This window comes from Pan troglodytes, chromosome 14 (genome assembly GCF_028858775.2).
Source record: "Pan troglodytes isolate AG18354 chromosome 14, NHGRI_mPanTro3-v2.0_pri, whole genome shotgun sequence".
Classification (NCBI taxonomy): Eukaryota; Metazoa; Chordata; class Mammalia; order Primates; family Hominidae; genus Pan; species Pan troglodytes.
The window spans coordinates 41967764-41990779 of record NC_072412.2 but is presented as its reverse complement, the minus strand read 5'-3'; the positions used below and the strand labels follow the sequence as shown (position 1 = coordinate 41990779).

Below are 23016 nucleotides of genomic sequence, written 5' to 3'. Positions count from 1 at the left end.
AAACAGTACAGGAAGCAGAAAAAAACTTCAAAGAGAGGGACTCAGAGGCTCACTGGTCAGTATGCAGGACTTTATAGAGTCATTTCATTCTCAGCCTGGCATTTGTCCACTGCTGCTATCTTTACACGTATGCCTGGTTTAGTTTATCCAGAAAATACACTTTTCATTTCCTGTTGGTGTTTGGAGAATTAGCACCTGCATTTTCAAAGTAGGAGCAGGTATATGGGGGTGAAGGGCTTCTACTGAGACTATCTAGTAATTCCTTCCTTTTTACCTGCCTATTATCCATCTGTCTTCCTCAATAGCTGGTGCATCCATTTCTTGGGCCCTCATGTTGCTCTGTGGAGAGAACGGGCTCCCCATAGGTGTCCTCTAGCCCCTTCCAGCAAGTCTTCAGGTTTGCTCTTTTCCTCTGTAAGTCACTTACTGTTTCTTTATCTACTTGGTCTTCATAGATTTCCCTCTGTGAATATGGATCTCTTCGTTTTGGAAGATAGAGCTTGTGTGTATTCCATTTTCTGCTTTGTTTAGGGTAATTCTGGGGAGAATGGAACAGGAACATCTTTACTCCACCATCTTGAAAGGAGAACTTAATGCTTGTCATGGGTTGAGACCCACACTTCTCAAAATTTATGTGGAAGCCCTGACCCCTAGCACCTCAGAATGTGACCTTATTCAGAGATAGCATCTTTACGGAGGAAATAAGTTAAAATGAGGCTCCTAGAGTGGGTTCAAATTCATTATGAAAAGTGTCTTTATAAAAAGGGGAAATCGGGACACAGAAGCATGCATGCAAGGGAGATGATGTGAAGAGATGCATGATGAAGATGGAGTCTGCAGGCCAAAAAGAGAAGCCTGGAACAGATATTTCTCACATAGCCCTCAGAAGGAACCAACCCTGAAGACACCTTGATTTTGGACTTCTAGCCTCCAGAACTATAAGATAGTAAATTTCTGTTCTTTAAGCCACCAGTATCACAATACTTTGTTATGGAAGCCCTAGCAAACTCATGCACTGCTATTTTCCGTTTGCTCATGTGATGCTCTTCTCCCTGCATAGTCTGATTCCTACTCACTCTTTGAAATATAACTTAGCCTTACTTGATTTGGAAAGTCTCCTCAATCTAGTTTAATTAAATGTCCTTCTTTTTGGCTTCCTCTATCATAGCACCTATCACGCTGTACTGTAACCATTAGTCTTCTTGTTTGACTTTCACACTAAGCTGTAAATGCTTGAGGTCTGGGATCGTGTCCTGACACAGTGCTTGCACAGAGGAGGCTTAAACACTGTTAATAGAATGAGTACATTATAAGCATAGCTTTTGGGGAGGATAAATAAAGGTGTATTTTGGTTGAATGATAAAATATAGCATTGGTATTGTATTAAGTGAATATTTCAATGTTAGACAAATTATGTGAATACAGTGACTTAGAAATTTCTGGTGTTTAGAGCTAAGAAAAATAGTGATCAATTTATTCCCTTCTATTATTTTTGAACAGAAACTTCCTGTCCTGCCTAGGGATCACAGCTGGGTAAGCAAGCATTAGGATTGCAAGTAACTGAACTTTTCATAAGTTCGGATGCCATGTGACTTCCCAGTTTCTGTGGACCTTTATGAGGCACCTTATTTAATAATAAGGTATTTAATAACCACTTTTTTCTGAGTCAAAAACTAAGACGTGTATTCTAATAAAAGAACAACAAAATGACAAGTTTAAAGGGAGGCTATTCAAATAGAATTTAGATACCCTCATTCAAGTTGTAATTTTGCTTTAACTAAATATTTTATTCTACCTTTTAATATCTTGAGTAGAAGCTGTCTTCTTTCCTTTCTTCTTCTCTCCTTTCCTTCCTTCCTGTCCTCTCTTCTCACCCTCCTTCCCTCCCTCCCTTCCTCCCTTCCTCACTAGGTCTTATATGGAATATTTGTGATAAAGGCTAGCCTTCTCTAATATAAAAAGAAGGGGTTGTCAGAGATAAAAAGAAGGGCTTGTCAGAGAATCACTTTTCCCCTTCTATGTCTTAGCACAGTCCCCTTGAGTTTAGGATGCAAATAAGAGAAAGTCATAGGATGTATGTTTACCTGCCCAATGCAGCAGGGTTTGGATAAACCAGGGATTTCTGAACACAGGAAGCTCCAGTTTTCTAACTGGCACTGCCATAGATGATACCATTTTGAAAGCTTCTCTCTTTTTCTGGGAAGTGGTTCTTATTATTTGATGGGATATGGGTTTTTATAGTGACAGAAATGGCAGAATGAACTAAGAAGTGCTTGAGAAAAGTTACATAAAAGTTCACGTAGGCTGGAAAAAGGGGGAACCAGCCTACCTGAACTTTATGGATTATTAGTCCTGAGAACTAGGTCTGAAATATGTAACCTGCTGCCATGAAGCTGCTGATAGTTTTTTATGAGATCCATGTAATTTCCTAAGCATTAGCTCTTTGCCTTACAGAAGCTGGGGCTGCAAATCAATGTGAAGGAGAGAAAGCATATGACAAATAAACAGAACACTTGAAATGCCATAAATGTCAGAACACATGGTCACTATGCCAGGGTGTGGAACTCTGGTGTGGTGGGTCAGAGACACTGAAGGGCATTCTCCCTCATGTGCTGGCTTTCCAAAGGCTTTGTTGTCATGTGTTCCTGAATAGGCTTTGTTTTCCTTTTCAGAGGTAGAAATAAGCTTCATCCAGATTAGGGATGCAAGTGCTTAGAAAATATGCATCCTTGAAATTATATGGTATCAACCACTAGTTGATAAGCTGCTTAATCAGATATCATTAATGAGCAGTAGACATGCCCGTTCTTCTAAAGACAGTGCCACTATTGCTTGTCTTTAATATTGACTGATCAGCTAGTTGGAATATTCTTGAAAATGTCCTAAACTTTCCACTAGGAGGAATAAACTATGTTGATTATCTCTGAGGGGATATTTTTAAAGCTTAATTAAACATTTAGATCATCCTTTCAAATGTGCAGGATGATTGTGCTTACACTAGTTTTCTTTTTATATGTTCCAAGGGACATTTTCAGACATATGCATAAATCACTTAATAACCAAGTGTGTATGGAGAGCTTACTATATGCTCAGTACAGAGGTTGAGTTATTAGCACCGGGCCCATAGTAGGCAGCTTGGTGTACTGTGGCAACACTTTATCCTATCAAGTTGTTTTTTTTTTTTTTCCTCTCTGTACCTTTACAGGCCAGAAGCTGGGCTTACAGAGATTCTCTAAAGGCAGAAGAAAACAGAAAATTGCAAAAGATGAAGGATGAACAACATCAAAAGGTACTTACAAGCCCCTACTAGTTATTGCTAACTGTTTATTTGAGGTACTAGATAATTTTGAAGAATTTCTGAACAGAAATATTTAGACACATGAAAATCCTGAAAACAAGAATACAAGCATTGAAAATAAAAGGTGAGTTTCTGGATGTGTTTTAAGAGTATGGTGGTGGCTCCTTCTGGTCAAAACTTTCATGGTACCTAGCCTCATGGATGCACAGTGGATCTGCCATAGTTGGTGCCAGTAGGTCACCAAGAAGATGACAGAGCACTGGTGAACTTCTCATCTGCAAAACAAAACACCACCACCATCACTGCTATTTTTAAACCGAAGATATATGAAATTAGAGATGGTATCCAGAGAATATGATAATGCATAAGAAAGTAGGCATGCAAAGTTATGAAACTGGCATAAATGTTCACTAAAAATAGTTATACAGTAAAACCAAGCTACGCTACATGGGTATAAAAATATGTGAGGCATTCCATATGTTTTGAGCAATGGAAATCAGTGAAATGAATGCAGAGTCTTCTAAGAAGAGTGCATAAAGAATAATCTTCATTACAATGTGAAATTTCTGGTATGGTAACTGAAAATTGTCAGTGGCATACTTGATGGTCATACCTGCTTTTAATAGGCCAGAAGCTCCTCAGCATGAAATGAGAATGACGAGAAAGACCCATGGTTAGCTCCAAAGTGCCACTTTATTTCAGCTCCTTTAAATGAGAAAAAAGGGAGTGGGGTGGGGCTCCAGCTAACTAAATGATTTATCTTTCCCATCATTATTATTTTCCAACTTTTCCTCTTGTCATACTAGCGGTTGACAAATCCTGTCACTATTTCTTGTAGAACATTTCTCAAATCTGTATATTCAGTTCTATAATTAACTAGAAATCTAACTCCCATTTTGATTTCCTTGATTTGGTTTAATTTATGTTTTCTTTGTCTTTCCCCAACAAGGTAATTTATTACAACAATTGTGTGTAAAAATTCCATTGAAAAATGAACTATTTGTATTCATTGGTGTTGCTATAATTTGACCCTTTTGAGTGCTATCTTCTTCCCAACAGCGTGGAACCCCTTTCTCATTCATAGTTTCGCCCAGCATATGGTATAAATGTGTCCCTAGGCTGTTTTGGGCACCATAGGTTGTCATTAAATCATTGAAAGAAATCATGCGAGTTGTAAATTTACTTATTTAGCTCCTGTGTAAGCAAAGACGAACCATGAAACATTTTTATCCCTTAGTGTTTTTTTTTTTTTTAAATAAATATCTTTTTGTCTTGGCAAGATCCTAATCTTGAAATCTACAATCAAATAGGCAATGTTATGGTAAGATTCTAGTAGTTAACAAGTAGAAGCTAAATCTGGTACATAGTCATGTTGTACTTTTAATGATGTCTGCTAAATGACATAAAAGTGTTCATCTGCTTCTATGAGCTTTTAACTTAACATAAAATTGTGAGGTATTTAGCATACTAAGGTGAATGTTGCAAAGTCAGTTGTAGATATGATTTGTTTTTAAATAACTTCTAGTGGATTTTAAATAGTGTTTTTAAAAGTTTGATATATATATTTGGAACATAAAAACTGTTAAAAGTAGAACATTTGACAAACAGAATGCTTAACAAATTAGGATACTAGATCTGGGATTTAATTTTCAGGTTGAGCAGTTATTTTAAATAGTGAAAATTAAACTTTTTATTTCTTAATCTTGTTTTTATTCTAGACTTAAATATTGATATATACATATTTTCTGGTTACTGGTTGAACATATTTTTATTATGTATCATTTTACATAAATTATTTCCTTTAACTTACTGTAGCTTTCAGTAAAATTAATAGCTTTAATATAAAAATAATTCCATCCTTAGGGATTTCAGTAACAGTAGACTACACAAAGATATTTATCCATCTATTCTACCTTACTTTTGCTTCTCTCTTTTTGTGCCTGATGTGTTGTTGTTGGGAAATGTTCATTGAAGGCATTTCTCTTTTTTTGAGACCAGGTCTCACTCTGTCACCCATATTGGAGTGCAGTGGCGTGATCTTGGCTCACTGCAACCTCCGCCTCCCAGGCTCAAGTGATTCTCCTGTCTCAGCCCCCAAGTAGCTGGGATTACAGGCGCATGCCACTATCACCCAGCTAATTTTTGTATTTTTAGTAGAGATGGGGTTTCACCATGTTGGCCAGGCTGGTCTCGAACTCCTGACCTGAAATGATCCACCTGCCTTGGCCTCCCAAAGTGCTGGGATTACAGGCATGAGCCACCGCACCTGGCCGAAGGCATTTCTTTATTTGTAGAACCTTTCATTCCTTATCACTTGAATGATTTACCTTAAGAAAATAGGAGGATCATGTTTACTGTAAAAAGATACAAAACACAATACATTTTAATCATTGCATCCATTTATGCGTTTGTTTATTCCATTCATTCCACAAATATTTATTGGATACCTACTATGGAATAATTCTTAGGTAAATAATCTAGGTTAAGTTTAGGTGACAGCACATAAGTTTTGTTCTATGTGTCTCTCTGACTTTCACATTTTTAATTACTCTTGGCTCTGGGGACAAAAGGAGCCTCCTCAAGTTTAAACTCTAAATATTTTACCTGTGATTCACTTCCTTCTTCTAGAAACTTATTTGTAATTCCTCTTTTTTCTGTATCTTCAATACATTCTTCTCCACTGAATGCTTCCTTTTTTTGTCAGAAATATGCCACAGTTGGTGACAGTAGGTCATGAAGAAGATGACAGAGGACACGTGAACTTCTCATCTTATCTTACCATTCTAAAATAAACCAGCTAACCCCTTCCTTGATTTTGCTGTCCTCAGAGATATTACCTTTTCTGCTTCTAGCAAATTTAAAAAAAGACAAAGGTAATTTTACTGTAACCACTTCTTTATTACCCACTTCATCCTTAATTCCTTATGATCTGGTTTATATTCACAAATGCTGTTACTGAAATTGCTTCCTAAATGTAAAATCCCTTCTGAACATACAGTTTAGTGGTCTTTTTGTAATTCCTGTCTTCTCCTTGAACTCTGTAACACTAACACCACTTTAAAGCTTTCCTTCTCTGGCTTTTATTTTTTTTTAAACTGTATTATTCTGGTTGATCTGTCTCAGAGTAATCTCTCCCAGCACCATTCATTCATTCTATTGGCAAACATGTATTGAGTTCCTATTATATACTGAGCCTTATGCAAGCTGCTGAAGCTATAAATAAGATCAGGATAGACAAGGTTCCAGCTCTCCAGAAGTTTACATTTTAAGGGAGGAGTAAACAATTAAAAGGAGACATAGAAATACAACATTATACTTTTAAATTTTATAGTGATTCATCACCTTGTAGTAATCTGTAGTAACTAATTGTATTAGTCAGTTATCTCATTACTATAAATAACTATCTGAGACCGGGTAATTTATAAAGAAAAGAGGTTTAATTGGCTCACAGTTCTACAGGCTATACAGAAAACATGGCTGGTGGGCCTCAGGAAACTTAGAATCGTGGTAGAAGCCAAAGGGGAAGCAAGCACATCTTCACATGGCCAACAGGAGAGAGAGCAAAGGGGGATGTGCTATATACTTTTAAACAACCATATTTCCTGAGAACTCACTGTCATGAGAACAGCAGGGAGGCAATCCGCCTCCACAATCTAATCACCTTGCATCAGGTCCCTTCCCCAAGATTGGGGATTACAATTCAACATGAGGTTTGGCTGGGGACACAGAGCCAAACCATAATACTAATGCTGCAAGGAAATAAATTAGGCGTTGTGATAATTTCAGGGTGATGTGTCAAATATTTTTGATTGCCTGCTTCTCTACAGCTCTGATTTTTCTTCAAGTATCCATCCTACTTTGCGTGAACTGTGTTTCAGAAAAGGCAGGTGCTACCCCAGCTCCAGGGATTTATTCCCAAAGTGGTCTAACTCTTCATGAGAATTCCATTCTCCTTGACTGTGATTGGTTTCTCTGTGGACATGTGATACAGTTTTGACCAATGAGACTAAGGGAAGCCTACCTTTTAGGATAGATTTTATCAATATGAAGTATACTACTTTTTGTATTTAATGATTTTTTAGCTTGATTTCTTTTTTGACTATCTTGTCTGATTCTAATAATTCCTCTACCAGTTTTTTTGGTTAGTATTTACATGACATTTCTTTAATCACTTAATTTTAACATCTCTGTGTCATTGTTTAAAGTAGATTTTGAGTGGAAAGAAATGTCTGGTTTTCCTTTTACCTACTTTCAGAATCTCTTAATGGGTAGATTTGATGTGTTCTCATTTATTATGATTAGTAGCATATTTGCATGTATTTGTATTCTTACTGCATGATTTACTTTTTATTAGTTTTCTTTTTTTTTACTGACACTGAATTTTCTGTTTTATTTATTTACTGTTTTTTTTCTTCACTCCCCCTTCCTGTACTATAAGAAATTTCACAGTGTTTCTATTTTTGTTTCTAATCTTGCATAGCCTTTGGTTGTCTCTTTTAATCTGAAAATACATGGCTCTCTTCAGTTTTCCTTTTTTCTTCCTAATTTTCTTTTATGTCTCTTTACCCTTATTGTCTTTGCTCTCCATTTCTGGGACATCTATCAAATGGACTTTGGACATTTCAGATCTGTTCTGTATATACCTTCATTGTTTTCTTATACTTCTTATCCCTTTGGCCTTTTTTTTTTTATTGGATTCTGGATGAAAGCTTTATCTAGATCATCCTGCTCACTAAATTTTTTCTTGACTTTTCATTCTGCTTATTTGGCACATATTGAATATGTTTATTTACCAAGATTGCTGATTTGGTAAGTAGCAGTGTTCTGCTTTGTAAGTGCAATATTCTTTCTCATCTCATCTTATTTAATGTTTGTATATTTGTAACTATACAAACATACGTTTTCTATTTACTATATTAACTGTTTTTTTATTTCCATTTTAATCTTTATCTCCCATGGAATTCTTTCTCAAATGTTTGATTATTCTTATATGTATTTGGATATGCTGCTGAATGAGGTATGTAGGAGCTTGTCTTCAGTGTGGAGTAGACTCGTGTTCTCTTATAGTCAGTAGTAGGTACTTGGGATGTTGCCCTGTTTCACTGAGCCCAGCCATGCCTCTCTCATTCACTTCTTACCTTATGGGCCATGATAGTGCTGCCTACTATGTAGTGCAAGTGTGGGAGGGAAAAGAACCCACCACCAAGCTGCTCTTAGTGCAGTTTTCTAACTGATCATCTAAATGACTGTCCCAGTATTCCCTCCTGGAGCTCCTTCAGAAGCAGGTGGACTTAGCTCCAATTTATCCTGCACATTGGTTTTCCCTGGTAATGTAACCTGTCTCCTTTCTCTCTTTCAGAAACTTCTTAAAATATGTGATAAGCTGATTGCATTTATTGATTGTGCATGGTTATTGGTTTTATAGTCATTTAGAAAGTCATTGATTTTACAGTCAAAATATATACAAGAATCAGTAAAATACTGAAAGTCAGAAAATAAACTATTGGGTGACAGAGAAAATTATTATTATAGAACACATACAAAATTATAGTGAGAGACTTTTATAGGGAATTCATGTAAAGCTGTACTCAAAATTACAACATTTTAATCCATTCAATACTAAAAAAAGAAATGAATTAAGCATCTGATCTACGAATTTAGAACAAAAACAATAAATGATCCTGAAGAAAGTAATTAAGATAAGAACAGAAATTAATAATAAAACTCTAAGAAACAGCTGTTATAAAAATCTAACAGCTTGTTCTTTGATAAGGTCAACAAATGCACACATCTTTGGTAAGTCTAATCAAGAAGAGATTAGTAAAAATGCAAATACACGGCATTAGAAATGAGGGACTAGAACCATAGATTTGGAAAAGTTTAAAATTATGTTACTATAAACAATGCTATGCTAATGAATTAAAAATTTGGGTTAAGTGAATGATTTTCTAGGAAAATATATAACTCTAATGACTCAAATAATTAAAATTCATAAAGACCAATGAAAATGCAAGTGATTTCTGAAGTTTTCTGAGAATTACTTCCCCCAGGAGGCTGAACTTGGATAATTTTAGAAGCAAGTTCCTTCAAATTTTCAAGGAACAGATTTTTTTTTCCCTATGCTTTACAAATTATTTCAGAGTAAGAAAAAAGACGAAACATTTTAGAAGTTTATTTCACTATCTCCATGATGTCACAATCTGATAAAGGAAGCATGTGCACACTCACACACGTGCGTGCGTGCGCGCGCGCACACACACACACACTCTCTCTCTCTCCCTCCCTCTCTCTCTCACAGATAGACCAATCTTATAAAGACAGATTAACATCTGAAGGAAAATTCTAGCTGATGAAATTTTTCTCTTAATAGCAATTTACCAAGGGAAAGTAGAGTTTATTCCAGGAATGCAAAGATAAGTAGCTATATATTAAAACTTTTTATATCTTATCACTGCAATAGGATAGGTCATGTGACAAGAATATTTGGCTCTTTAGTTACACAAAAAGACATTGATAAATTTTAATCTTTACTATCAATTAAAAAACACTTCAGTGAACTAAAAATAATATTTTCTTAACATACTTGTAGTCTTCTAAACCAATAACCAACATTATATTCAGTGGTGAAATACTAAAACTATGAACAACATAAGGATGTTTGCAACCCCTACCAAACTTGGTTGTTACCCAGTATTATTCTGGGAATTCCAACCTCATGCTACTCAAAGTTATTTGATAGAAAACTTATTTTTTTAACTAAAAAAAAATTCCCTGTTTTTACTGAATGGAACAAGGTTTGGATATTTTTTAACCAACTTGATAAAACTAAAAATAAAAGAGCTTTTCTAATTATTGGAAGTAGGTTGTTATTTATGCATGGGAGCAATTTGCCTGTGCAAACTAAGAGAATCAACTGAAAAATAATGAGAACAAATGGAGTTTAATAAAAGAGTTGGACCAGGCGTGGTGGCTCACTTCTGTAATCCCAGAACTTTGGGAGGCCGAGGCAGGAGGATCACCTGAGGTCAGGAGTTTGAGACCAGCCTGGCCAACATGGTGAAACCCCATCTCTACTAAAACTTAGCCAGGTGTGGTGGCGGGTGCCTGTAATTCTAGTTACTCGGGAGGCTGAGGCATGCAAATCACTTGAACCCAGGAGCCGGAGGTTGCAGTGAGCCAAGACTGCACCATTGCACCCTACCCTGGGCAACAAGAGCTAAACTCTGTTCCAAAAAAAAAAAAAAAAAAAGATTTGGTTAAAAAATATATACAAGAATCAACAACTTTCTCAAATACAAGCAAAACTTAATTAGAAAATACGTTATGGGACAAAAAGATCTAATCAAAAAGCAGCTATATAAATAATTGTTCAACAACTAAAAAAAATTAAAAACTTTCCTGGAACCCACAAAATCCAATTTTAATTGACAGAAAACATTATTTGTGTTTATAATGTTCAATATGATATTTTGAAGTATATAAACATTGTGAAATGGCTAAGTCTAGCTAATTAACAAATGCATTACCTCACAGTTACTATTTTTGTGGTGAGAGCACTTAACATTCTTTGCATTTTCAAGAATATAATAAATGATCATTATTTATTGTCATTAATTACAACTGTCATTAACCTTGCTGTACAATAGATCTCTTGACTTTATTCCCTATATCTAACTGTAATTACATATCCTTTGACCAATATCTCCGTGTACCTCACCATTTCCTCCTAACCCCCCCAGCCTCTGGTAACCATGATTCTACTCTATTTCTATGAGATCAGCTTTTTAAAGTCCATATATAAATGATATCATGTGGTATTTGTCTTTCTGTGCCTGGCTTATTTCATTTAACATAATGTCCTCTGGGTACATCCATGTTGTTGCAAATGACAAGATTTCCTTCTTTTTATGGTGGAATAATATTCCATTGTGTGTATATCCCACATTTTCTTTATCCATTGATGGACACTTAGGTTGATTCCATATCTTGGCTATTGTGAACAGTACTGCAATAAACATGGGGGTGCAGATATCTCTTTGACATACTTGTTTTATTTCCTTTGGATAGACACCCAGTAGTGGGATTGCTGGATCATATGGTACTTCTATTTTTAATTTTTTGAGAGACTTTATACCTCTTTTCATAATGGCTGTACTAATTTACACCCCCACAAGCAGCGTGTAAGGGTTCCCTTTTCTCCATATTCTTGCCATCACTTGTTATCTTTTGTCCTTTTTGATGATAGCCTTGTAATGGGGGTGAGATAATAGCTCATCGTGGTTTTAGTTTGCATTTTCCTGATGATTAGTCATGTTGAGCATTTTTTCATATACCTGTTGGCCATTTGCATGTTTTCTTTCAAGAAATAGCTACTCAGGCCTTTTGCCTATTTTTTAAATTGTTATTATTATTATTTTTGAGATGGAGTTTTGCTCTTGTTGCCCAGGCTGGAGTGCAATGGCATGATCTTGGCACACTGCAAACTCTGCCTCTTGTTTTCAAGAGATTCTCCTGCCTCAGCCTCCTGAGTAGCTGGGATTACAGGCGCCCACGACCACACCCAGCTATTTTTTTTTTTTTTTTTTGTATTTTTAGTCAAGACAGGGTTTCACCATGTTGATCAGGCTGATCTTGAACTCCTGACCTCAGGTGATCCACCTGCCTAGGCCTCCCAAAGTGCTGGGATTATAGGCATGAGCCACTGCGCCTGACCCTTTTTGCTAATTTTAAAAATTAGGTTATTTGTTCTCTTGCTATGGAGTTGTTTGAGTACCTTATGTGTTTCGGATACTGACCCCCTATTAGATGTATAGTTTACAGATATTTTCTCCCATTCTGTAGATTGTCTCTTTAGTCTGCTGATTGTTTCCTTTGATGTGGAGAAGCTTTTTAGTTTGATGTAATCTCATTTGTCTGTTTTTGCTTTTGTTGCTTGTCCTTTTAAAGTCTTATCCAAAAAATCCTTGCCCAGACCAATGTCATGGAGCTTTTCCACTACATTTTCTTTTCCTTTTTTTTTTTTTTTTTTTTTTTTTTCCCCAAAACAGAGTCTCTCTGTCACCCAGGCTGGAGTGCAGTGGCACCATCTCGGCTCACTGCGGCCTCTGCCTTTGGGATTCAAACAATTCTCATGACTCAGCCTCCCAAGTATCTGGGATTACAGGTGTGTGCCACCGTGCCTGGCTAATTTTTATATTTTCAGTAGAGACGGGGCTTTGCCATATTGGCCAGGCTGGTCTCGAACTCCTAGCCTGCAGTGATCTGCCTGCCTCGGCCTCCCAAAGGGTGGGGATTACAGGCATGAACCACTGTGCCCAGCTTCCCCCATATTCTCTTCTAGTACTTTCCTAGTTTCAGGTTTTACATTTAAAGTCTTTAATCCATTTTGAGTTGATTATTTTTTAACGCCTTTTGTGAAAACTGTCAAATTGAGTTGTTTTTTGTATGTGATGAGAGAAAAGGGTTTAATTTCATCCTTCTGCATGTGGATATTCAGTTTTCCCACTACTGTTTATTGAGGAGACTGTCCTTTCCCCTATGTTCTTGGCCCTTTTGCCAAAAATCAGTTGGCTCTGCATGTGTGGATGTATTTTTGGACTCTCTCTTCTGTTCCATTGGTTTGTATGCCAGTACCACGCTGTTTTGGTTATTATACATAAAAGTCAATTCGAATAAAGCAGAGATGGCTAATGTTCCCAAATACTAAAACTCAATATTTCAGTAACTATAGTTCTATCCAAGTTTACTTGTAAGTTTAATGAAATTCTAGTAACAAATTTCAATGGAATTTGAGGTAATTTGAAAATACTGTTTCTAAATTTCAACTGAGAGAAAAATAATGAAATTGAAACTTTAGAAAAATATGAATAATAATTTGTGTATTTGTTGGGGTAAGGAGAACTTCCACTAGTAGACGTCAATATATACCACAAACACTGAAGTACTATTACTGGTGAGAGGATAAACTGAGAGGCACTTTGGCAACATCAAATTCTGAAGAGTTTCCTAAAAGCAAAAATATTAGATCTAAAGGTATACATTTATTCTGAGGAAATAATGAGAGATACAGACAAGATATACGTACAAGGTTGTTTATTTTTAACATAAGATTAATGGGAAATTTGAAACAGTTTGTTCAGTGATACAGGATTTGAAGGTTTTGGAGTTTGGAATAAATACCATGCAGCAATTACTACCACATTTTAATAACATAATAGAAATATGCTCACATATATGAAAATGAAAACAAAGATCATAAAATAGAGTGCAGATAAGTTTTGAAACCTACCTCCTCCTTGCATTTTGTGTAGGAAATATTTTTAGGTGGGAGACGTAGAGCTGTGATTCCATGATTGTTGTAGCTGGAAGTTTATTTCTCTCTCTGTTAAAATGATAGAACTAGCAACAGCAAATACAAAGTTACAATTAGATAAGAGGAATATGTTTTGATGTTCTGTTATACAGTGGAGTGACTGTGGTTGACAGTAAGATAGTGTACCTTACAAAATAGCTAGATAAGAAGCTTTGGAATATTCTCACTACAAATAAATGATAAATGCATGAGATCATGGACACACTAAGTGCCCTGATTTGATCATTTTACAACATAGATATGTATCAAAATATCAAATTGTATCCTATAAATATGTACAAGCTGTCAATTAAAAAATTAAAAATTAAAAACTAACAATAGTAAGGGGAGAGTGTACATTACTTGTGTTATTTTTAAACTCTACTTCACCCATTAGTATTTATTTCCTTTGATTCGGTTGGTGCTCTGAAAATTTTGGGTGGTAGCTTCTGCCTTTTCTCCCCATTCTTGATAGCCAAGGCCATCTTTCTCCTTCAAGGCAAAGGTATTACTGTGGATGCCTGAGAACCAGGACTTCTTTAAACTCTCCTCCTTCCCCTGAAAGCTCTTCGGTATTAAACCTTCAAAGGAAGGCATTCTTGAACTTCATGACTTCATGGTCTCAACTCTCCTGCTTCCACTATCCCTTTCCTCTTGTTGTGTTGAGAGAACAGGCTCTCCTGGGAGAAGTTTGTTTTGCCAGGTGATGGCATTTTCATGTTTACATAAAGCAGTCAAGCTGAACCATGTCGGAACATGCTCTGCTGGGATTCAGACATGGTTTTAAAATGACCCCATGTTCATCTTCAATTACCACACTGAAACTTTGCTTTGGAGCATGTTTTCCCTCTAACCTTGTCACATTTCTTAAGTATCCAGCCTTACACACACCTGTCTGTTGTATAGTTGACCCTTCTGTAGAACAGGGCACCATCAGACACTTGGAGCCCAGAGAAATGATGTTTGCAACCTCTTGTTGGAAATGGACACCCCTCTTCTTATTATTGACTTGGGCTCGAAGCAGAGGTATTGGTGCCATCCTGCAGCTCCCCAGCAGAGCAGCCCCCCTGGGTGAGCACTGCATCGGGTGGCCACAGGCAGTGGCACTATTTGCAGTGTTGTCCTCATTTACCACATACCACTTGGCCAATGTTTATAGGAAGTTCCATACTTTCAATCTCTAGGATGGTATTTTGTTTATCATATCACCAACGTACCCTCGTTTGTATGCAGCTCTGTATGAATGTAGGGATTTGCGTAGCACAGTGATAAGACATGCACAAACACAAAGTGTTGAACACCCTTCTCTTGTTTGCATTCTTCCCTTGTATTCCCATGTCATGTAGCTTAATTTTGTGTTTAGCAACTCATTTCTTTTTGCCCTGTGTCAGAGTTGTTTCTGGGTGTGTCTGCCTCATTATACTGTGATTTATTTCAGGGTGGAGCTGTGCTGATATCTGTACCTTTAGCATGAACCTAGGTATCTGGAAAATGGTTGGCGTGTGACAATATGCATTGAGTAGGCCAGGCCTTAACAATGCCTCAGATGTTGCATGTCATTGTCCTCCTGCTTAGAGCACTTTGATGCTTTTCATGTCCCAAGCTTGGTCCTTGAAACAAGAACAACTTATTTTTTATTTGCTTAACTCTAGATATTGAACTTCTGTGTGGGATCTCAGTAAATGAACCAAGAATATGCTTATAAGGCATGCAGACACATCCTTGGTGGCTGTCAGTTCAGCAGAACAAATTAATTAGCTGAAATTATCCTTCTTAGTACGGAAGAAAAACCAGCCTCTCCTTAGTAAATACGCTTTGCTAGTTATAGGATAATAATCCTGAGTGCAGCGATGCCAGCACCTTCCCTTCGGCCATCTGGAGCAATGTTCTTGCATGGTGATGCCTCATCAGCTCCCGTCCCCTGGTCTTTATCTCTTCTCCCCTTTCCTTGCCTCCGTAATAGGATGATGTATGTTGCTCTCTTCCTGTCTTTTCTTCCTCCCTAACAGTTCTTAGCTTCATGTGTGGTGTTTCACTCTTTTATATCTCTCTGTGTTAAAAATTACATATTTATTGGGATTTTTAAATAAAGGAAAGCATAAGAAAACAGAAATGGCCTCTCACACTGATAATAAATTCCTACTGATGGTATGAGGAAATAATATATACACATGGTTCAGAAGTTAAAAATCAAAAACTATGTAAGATAGTAAAGCATCCTTTTCTTGCCCATTCACACTTCAAGCGCCGCTACCCAGCGTTAATTACAGTTAACATTTTCTTGTGTAGTTTTTCATTAAATGTTTTGGATACACATCAGCACATAAAAGTCAAAATGAATGTATGTATATATTTTCTGTTTATATAGAAGCGTCCTAAGAAAACGGCTCTGAACCTATCTTTTATCACTTAATGTATCTTAGAGATCTCTCCATAGGCCCCTGCTCTACCTTACAAAACATCCATCTTAGTCTTTGTAACTGTTCCATTGTATTCCATTGCGCTGATGGCCTCACTTATGGTGCAAGTGTTTTGTTGGTGGGCATTAACATGTTTCCCTGAACTTTTACAGTTTCAATAATATAGCTGTGAATATTCATATACATACATCTTTGAACACTTCTGCAAGAGATGTATACGTCTTACATTTTGATGCTTATTGCTAAATTGACTTCCAAAAACTAAATTAGGTTTCACTAATTTAGATGCTATACCAGAGTGTTTTCTGTCAAACTTTTCTGATTTTCGTCAATACAATAGAAACACTTTATCTCATCGTTTTAATATTTCTTTGATTTTAAGTGAAGATAATGACCATTTTGAACTGACAGGCAACCTGTAGTTTATCTGTGAACTGCCTGTTCCTATCCCTTGGCCCTTTTTCTTTTTGGTTGTTTTTTCCTTATTGGTTTATGTGAAGTCCTTACCCACTTTCTGGGACATTTCCTGAGTCTCAGCCTAAAATAGTCACTGAACCACTGAATCTCACATCAGTGTGTTTTAATCCTCTGCCTGGGATTATTGTTGGATATTTTTCTCACTTGTTTATGGGTTTCCTTTCTCTAGAATATAAACTCTAAAGGAGCAAAGATCTCATCTATCTTGTTCACTACTATAGCCTATCATGCAGATGCAAGCCTGGCTCATAATAGACACTCAGATATTTAATGAATGAATAAATGAAAATTGAATTAGCCTATGCATATCCTAAACATTCATTAACAGTTAATTTTTTAATTTTATGGTATTTTTTCCAAATGAAAAGTTTGAATTTTCATGCAGCTAAATTTATTAATCTTTTTCTTTTTATAACTTCTGGAACTTCCTCACTCCAAGTTTATAAATAAATTCACCTGTGCCACCTTTGAAAACTTCTATTCCCATCTTCTAGGCTCAAATCTTAGACTTGTATAAAATTTATTTAATCGAAATTAAGGGTCTAGTTTTGATCTTTCTTACAGTAGTTGGCTAGTCCATCATCATTCATGAAACTCTGTCACCTGCATTGGTTTAGCACAACCTTATGGTAAACTACATTTCCATATGTATCATGTCTCTTCCTAGACTCGAATTGTTTTAATTACTATAGTTTTATTTTCTTCAACTTTTAAGCTCAGGGATTCATGTACAGGATGTGCAGGTTTGTTACATAGGTAAACATGTGCCATGGTGGTTTGCTGCACAGATCAACCCAGTACCTAGGTATTAAGCCCAGCATCCATTAGCTCTCCCTCCCCCTGCATCCTCCACTCCAACAGGCCCCAGTGTGTGTTGTCCCCATCCATGTGTTCTCATATGATATCTTTCAATGTTTGATGAAGCTGGTTCTTTCTCATTTTTTGTTTTCTTTTCCAGTATTTTTGTATGGCTGTGATTGTATTTTTTTTCTCAGACAAGTTGCATGATCATTTTGCCAAGTCTGAAAAAATTATCTTAAAAATTATTTTAAAGTAACATGTCATAGTATGCATATATATATATGTATGTATTTTATACTTTTTTTGTCTTTGTGTCATACTCCAGAACTAATGAGAGTTAGTTTGTTCAGAATGCATTGTATTAAACTCACAATGGGCCAGATACCAGAAGTTGCTCCTTGGAGAAATAGGATTAATGAAAGTGAAAATAATCAGCATCCTTTGGCAAGAAGGATTTAGATTTGTGCTTAGGTTATATATATTCTGCTAAAACTTTTGAATGTGAATGGGTCCTGTAGTTCTGGACATGACTGTTTATACTTTATGATGAGCCACCGTGAGGATATCCTTAATTCCAACCATTTATTTTGAATGCATCCTGCAGAAGATTATTAGATACAAGAAAATGTAAGCCCTGGTCTTTATTTTGCTACTAATAAGCTATTTAGCTCTTGACAAGTTACTAAAACTGTGTCTCTGATCCCATTTCCTTATCTGTAAGGTGAGGATGATATTGCTCATTCATTTATCACATAATACTTTGTTTGCCTGCCTACCTTTGCAATTGTTGTTAGGATCAAATAATACAATTCTGGTAAAACTTGTATTTGAAAATATTAAGGTTTTCTGGTTAAACATTGCACATCAAAAGCATTTCATTTGCTTATGTTTCATCACTCTCTCCCCATATACCACTAAAAATACAGGAATTTTTTTAAAAAGCCATAAGCCAACAAGAGCAAAAGAACAGACTAGTAGACTGCAGCAAAGATATAAGCCAGAATTTTAAATCTGGAACTAGATGGTCAGTGGTAACTGATTTAGTGGAGCAGGAAAAGCCAGTACTCATTTGAAAGAAGCAGTAAGACAGAGAAGTTGGTTAAGTTGAGGAATCAGAGGCACCTGGTACCTTTGAAGCCTAGAGTTGAAAACAGGAGGATGAATTAGAAACTTGAATGAGGAGCTATAGGATTTCTAGATCCCTCTCCTACCACACTGAATGTTAAAAAAAGAAACGTTGTAAGAGAATGACGATGGAGCTGTACTGAGAGAGGAAGTTGGGATTGGGGTGAAGGTAGTAATAGAGGCATCAATCTTTTTTCCATTGTAGGTAGTCAAAAGATAATACAGTTTTTAAAAAATTAAGAAATGAGTTCATGTCCTTTGTAGGGACATGGATGAAATTGGAAATCATCATTCTCAGTAAACTATCGCAAGAACAAAAAACCAAACACCGCATATTCTCACTCATAGGTGGGAATTGAACAGTGAGAACACATGGACACAGGAAGGGGAACATCACACTCTGGGGACTGTTGTGGGGTGGGGGGAGGGGGGAGGGATAGCACTGGGAGATATACCTAATGCTAGATGACGAGTTAGTGGGTGCAGCGCACTAGCATGGCACATGTATACATATGTAACTAACCTGCACATTGTGCACATGTACCCTAAAACTTAAAGTATAATAATAAAAAAATTTAAGAAATGAATAAACATGCATACTATTAAGAAGAAGATAATTACTTATGAAACCACATGCAGGAATTGAAAATGATTGTGGAGACGAGGGAGAGGACAGGAGCTTCTTTCACATTGGTATACTTGGTATACTAATAAAGAGTACTAATATTTGGTAGACTAAAAAACGATCCTATTGTGCAAGAGTGAGACTTGAGCATAAAGCTTGGCAGCGAGGTGCATAACAAATGCTTATTGAGTGGACAAATATTATTCATTGATTTCAAAAACTCAAATATTGTTCAATGATTTCCCCTTATTAGTGTTATATAGGAATTAGGGTTAAGTAATGTGCTTTAGGGATTGATGAGCAATGTATTTGGAATATCACAGTATAAGAAATAAGTCTTTTTATTTTGGGGGACTGTGGAATATTAGAGGGTCTTTGAACAAAGTTAATAAAATGTCAGCCTGAACTTTGAGTTTTTTTGTATACTTTTCATCAAGGAAGTTTGGGGTTAAAACAACAATAGCAACCTTTTATTGGTATGTGTTAAGACGTGACAGTATTTTCTCTACCAGAAAATCTCTCTGACTCAGGCACTGGTATATGACTTGGGCCTAATAATTTTCTTCTCTTTGCATTTTTTTTGTCTTTGAAATGGGATTAAAATTTATTCTGCCTTAGGGTAGACAGTTGGAAATTAGAGAAATCCTGGGATTGGTTCTTCAGTATAATACTGTAAACATAGTAACTAGGTCTGGAAGTTAAGTTGCCTCTTCCAAGAAGATAAGCAGACTGTTGGAAGCTAAAGATTTAGTTATAATAATGTGATTTATATGAAGCAAAGTATCTCCTCCAGAGATCTCAAAGTTCTGCTGGTATTAGAAGTAACTAATCAATAATAGGTGAGTGCTTATTCTCCAGGATGGAGAATGTTTTATTAACAGAATTACACTATAAGATTGAGTCCAATATTTATTTGTAAGTTGCTATGAATTTATTAGGAAAGAAATGCTAGAGAAATACCAAGAAATAGTATTGTGTGATATTCCTGAAGGAACTAATTGGATTTGTTGTTCTCTGTAAGACATAGATGAGTTTGACTTACATTGTATTTTTTTCTGTTTGTGTTGTACCTATTGATCTAGTATCTTGACCATGCACATTGGCTTTTAATCTAGCAATTTTACACTCACAGAGCTATTCTGTTTGACTAAGCCACAGTTATTTGCTACCTACGTATATAAGAAAATAATTTCACATCCGAATAGTACTTAAGTAAAAGTTTCAAAAATGAAATATTGTACCAGTTGAGGTTAAATATGTAATTGATTTGGGTGTCTTCTGTACAACCGTGTTAATTGAAAACCATATTTTAAAACTTTTATTGTTCCTAGAGTGAATTACTGGAACTTAAACGGCAGCAGCAAGAGCAAGAAAGAGCCAAAATCCACCAGACTGAACACAGGAGGTAAAACTGGCTAATAAAATAAGCATCCTTGGTTAAATCAATTACCTAGAAAGTTTGTACAGTGTTTTAGGAAAACATTACGATAACATTATTAATATGGTTTTGGAATGCGTATTACCTTTAAATCTGTTATTGGGACGTGATATATGTATGAGGTATGCCAACTGCTACATATATAAGTACACACATGTGTGTACATATGTGCATGCACAATTTTCTTGGATAGGTGGCATTATAAACTCACATTAGAAAACTGACTCATGTTCTTAAGTTGTGTGTTCAATTAAGGTATATTTAATTTGCCTACCATAGGACAAAACATCCTAATTTGAGACGATGGTCTACCATTTATAGACTTCGTTATAACAATTACATCAATATAGATGGTCAGATACCCATACTTGAGTGCAAAAGCTCAGACAAAAACTCACTAACATTATTTAATATTGACACATTAGAGAAAAAAAATCTTAGAACCATTAAGTAATTTTCAAATAGTCTAAGCACTCTCCATCTTAATCCTAATATCAGACTTAAGAATACCTAGTAAAATATCATGTTACTGTTGGGACAGTGCTAATAAGCACCATATTGTCTGCCATTATTATGCTAAGATTTCTAGGGGGACACGGGTTGAGTTCATTAGGGATGTACTTGAGTATCTTGGAGAAGAATGTAAGGGTTTTCACAATTTAAAGGGACAAATTCTTTTGATAGTGAATGGCTTTTTTGAACGTATTTAACCTTCCCACTGTCACTAAACTGTATTTTTAAGTTATGTTGGTTTCATTTTCTAAATGAGAGACTTTAAAAAGCATTCAGTGGAAGCTCCCTATTCTGATGGTGCCTCTAACTGTGGGCGGGGAGCTCACTTTTATTTGACTGAACTATATTGTCCCCAGAGTCCAGTCAAAATAGTTTTGAAACTACAAATGTGAATTATATGTTTTTTCTCTTATTTAAGGAAATATCAAAACTCTGATATGTCGGTTAGGCTATATTGTTGGGTAAGATGGTGGTGGGGAAGCATGCTAACTACTTATTTATTATAAAGTAGGCCATAATTTAGCCATTTTATTGCTGTTTATTATTTTCTTTTTTTTTTTTTTTTTTTTGAGACAGAGTCTCACTCTTTTGCCCAGGTGGGAGTGCAGTGGCAGGATCTCGGCTCACTGCAAACTCTGCCTCCCGGGTTCAAGTGACTCTCCTGCCTCAGCCTCCTGAGTAGTTGGGATTACAGGCACGTGCCACCATGCCCAGCTAATTTTTGTATTTTTAGTGGAGACGGAGTTTCGCTGTGTTGGCCAGGCTGATCTTGAACTCCTGACCTCAGGTGATCTGCCTGCCTCAGCCTCCCAAAGTTCTGGGATTACAGGAGTGAGCCACTGCACCTGCCCTATTTTCTTTTTAAAATACTTCCTGTTTAAAAAACACTTGATATTGTATTTATAAACTGATTGCTAGTAGTAGCCAGTTATTTCTCTGGATTTCTGAGGATTAATTGAATTGTAAGACTTTAAGCATCTTAAACATAGTGATGTGTCACATTAATAGGCTCCATTGCTGAAATATTTATCTTTGATGGGCACCTAATAAACATCCAAGCTATTTGATTAGAAGTGGAAAAGATAACTTTTTTGTTATAGGAATCTTGGCTTTCATTCTTTAAGTTTATTTCCATACTACTGAATACCTAAATATTGGTGGGGCTGTTTAATTTCTATACGTTATTTTTTCTTTCTTTTGATTCTACTTAAATAGATCCAATAAATGTATAGCTCCAAATTTAATCCAAGAAGAGATTTTTCTAGATAATAAACTCAGTAATTCATTTTGAAGTATCTGATCAAGTCATTAAATATATATTTTATGCTCTTCATCAATTTTTGAAAAGAGCTTACGTTTGTATTGCCTTTAAAGTGTGCCATGAGCTTTCCCATGTTATCATGTGAGAATACATACTCAATGAACTCTTAATAAAATAGCCGTGTCCATTCTTACTCAAGGCAACAACACAAGCTATATAGTGTGTGTGTAGGGGATGTAAATTAGGTTTTCTCCAAAGGCACAATTTTATTGGCATCAAAAGGACAACGTGCTTTCTACAGTTTAAAAGTTCACATTGCAGAAAACTCAACTCTGAGTATTATAATAGAAAGCACTGAGATTCCTGACAAGCTTTTCAATGAACCTGTAATGAGCTTGAGTGCACCTGCACCTGACCCGTTGTAACTATTTGAGTAGGAGAAGACAAGTAGAAATTGCAGAGAGAAACGACAGAGCATGGGGGTCAAGGACTTGAAAGGATTTGGGCCATGAGGTGAAAACTGGGATGAACTGAATTGATTTATTCAAACTTGAACCATCCCTGAATAATAGTTTTTATCCAAATTAACCCTCAGAAGAAAACCCAGAGCACAACTTTGACTGCAGTAGCATGTATGTACTTTCTAAAACTATTAAACAAAAATAGAAATTGATTCTTTTCCCTCCCATTTAGATTCTTGATAGGAA

The 23016-nt window shown here is 36.0% G+C and overlaps 1 protein-coding gene across 4 annotated transcripts in view; it reads left to right on the top strand.

The window, feature by feature from the left end:
* EPSTI1 (epithelial stromal interaction 1) overlaps positions 1–23016 on the top strand; it is a 103981-nt gene that overhangs the window by 69545 nt on the left and 11420 nt on the right. For 2 of the 4 annotated variants that reach the window (XM_016925260.4, XM_016925261.4), the window contains exons 8-10: positions 1501–1533; positions 3206–3289; positions 20429–20502. In XM_016925260.4, coding sequence (XP_016780749.1) covers positions 1501–1533; positions 3206–3289; positions 20429–20502 — 191 coding nt within the window. The remainder of the gene's footprint in view (positions 1–1500; positions 1534–3205; positions 3290–20428; positions 20503–23016) is intronic. The other 2 variants (XM_063792102.1, XM_001152734.8) reach the window with 1 other exon arrangement.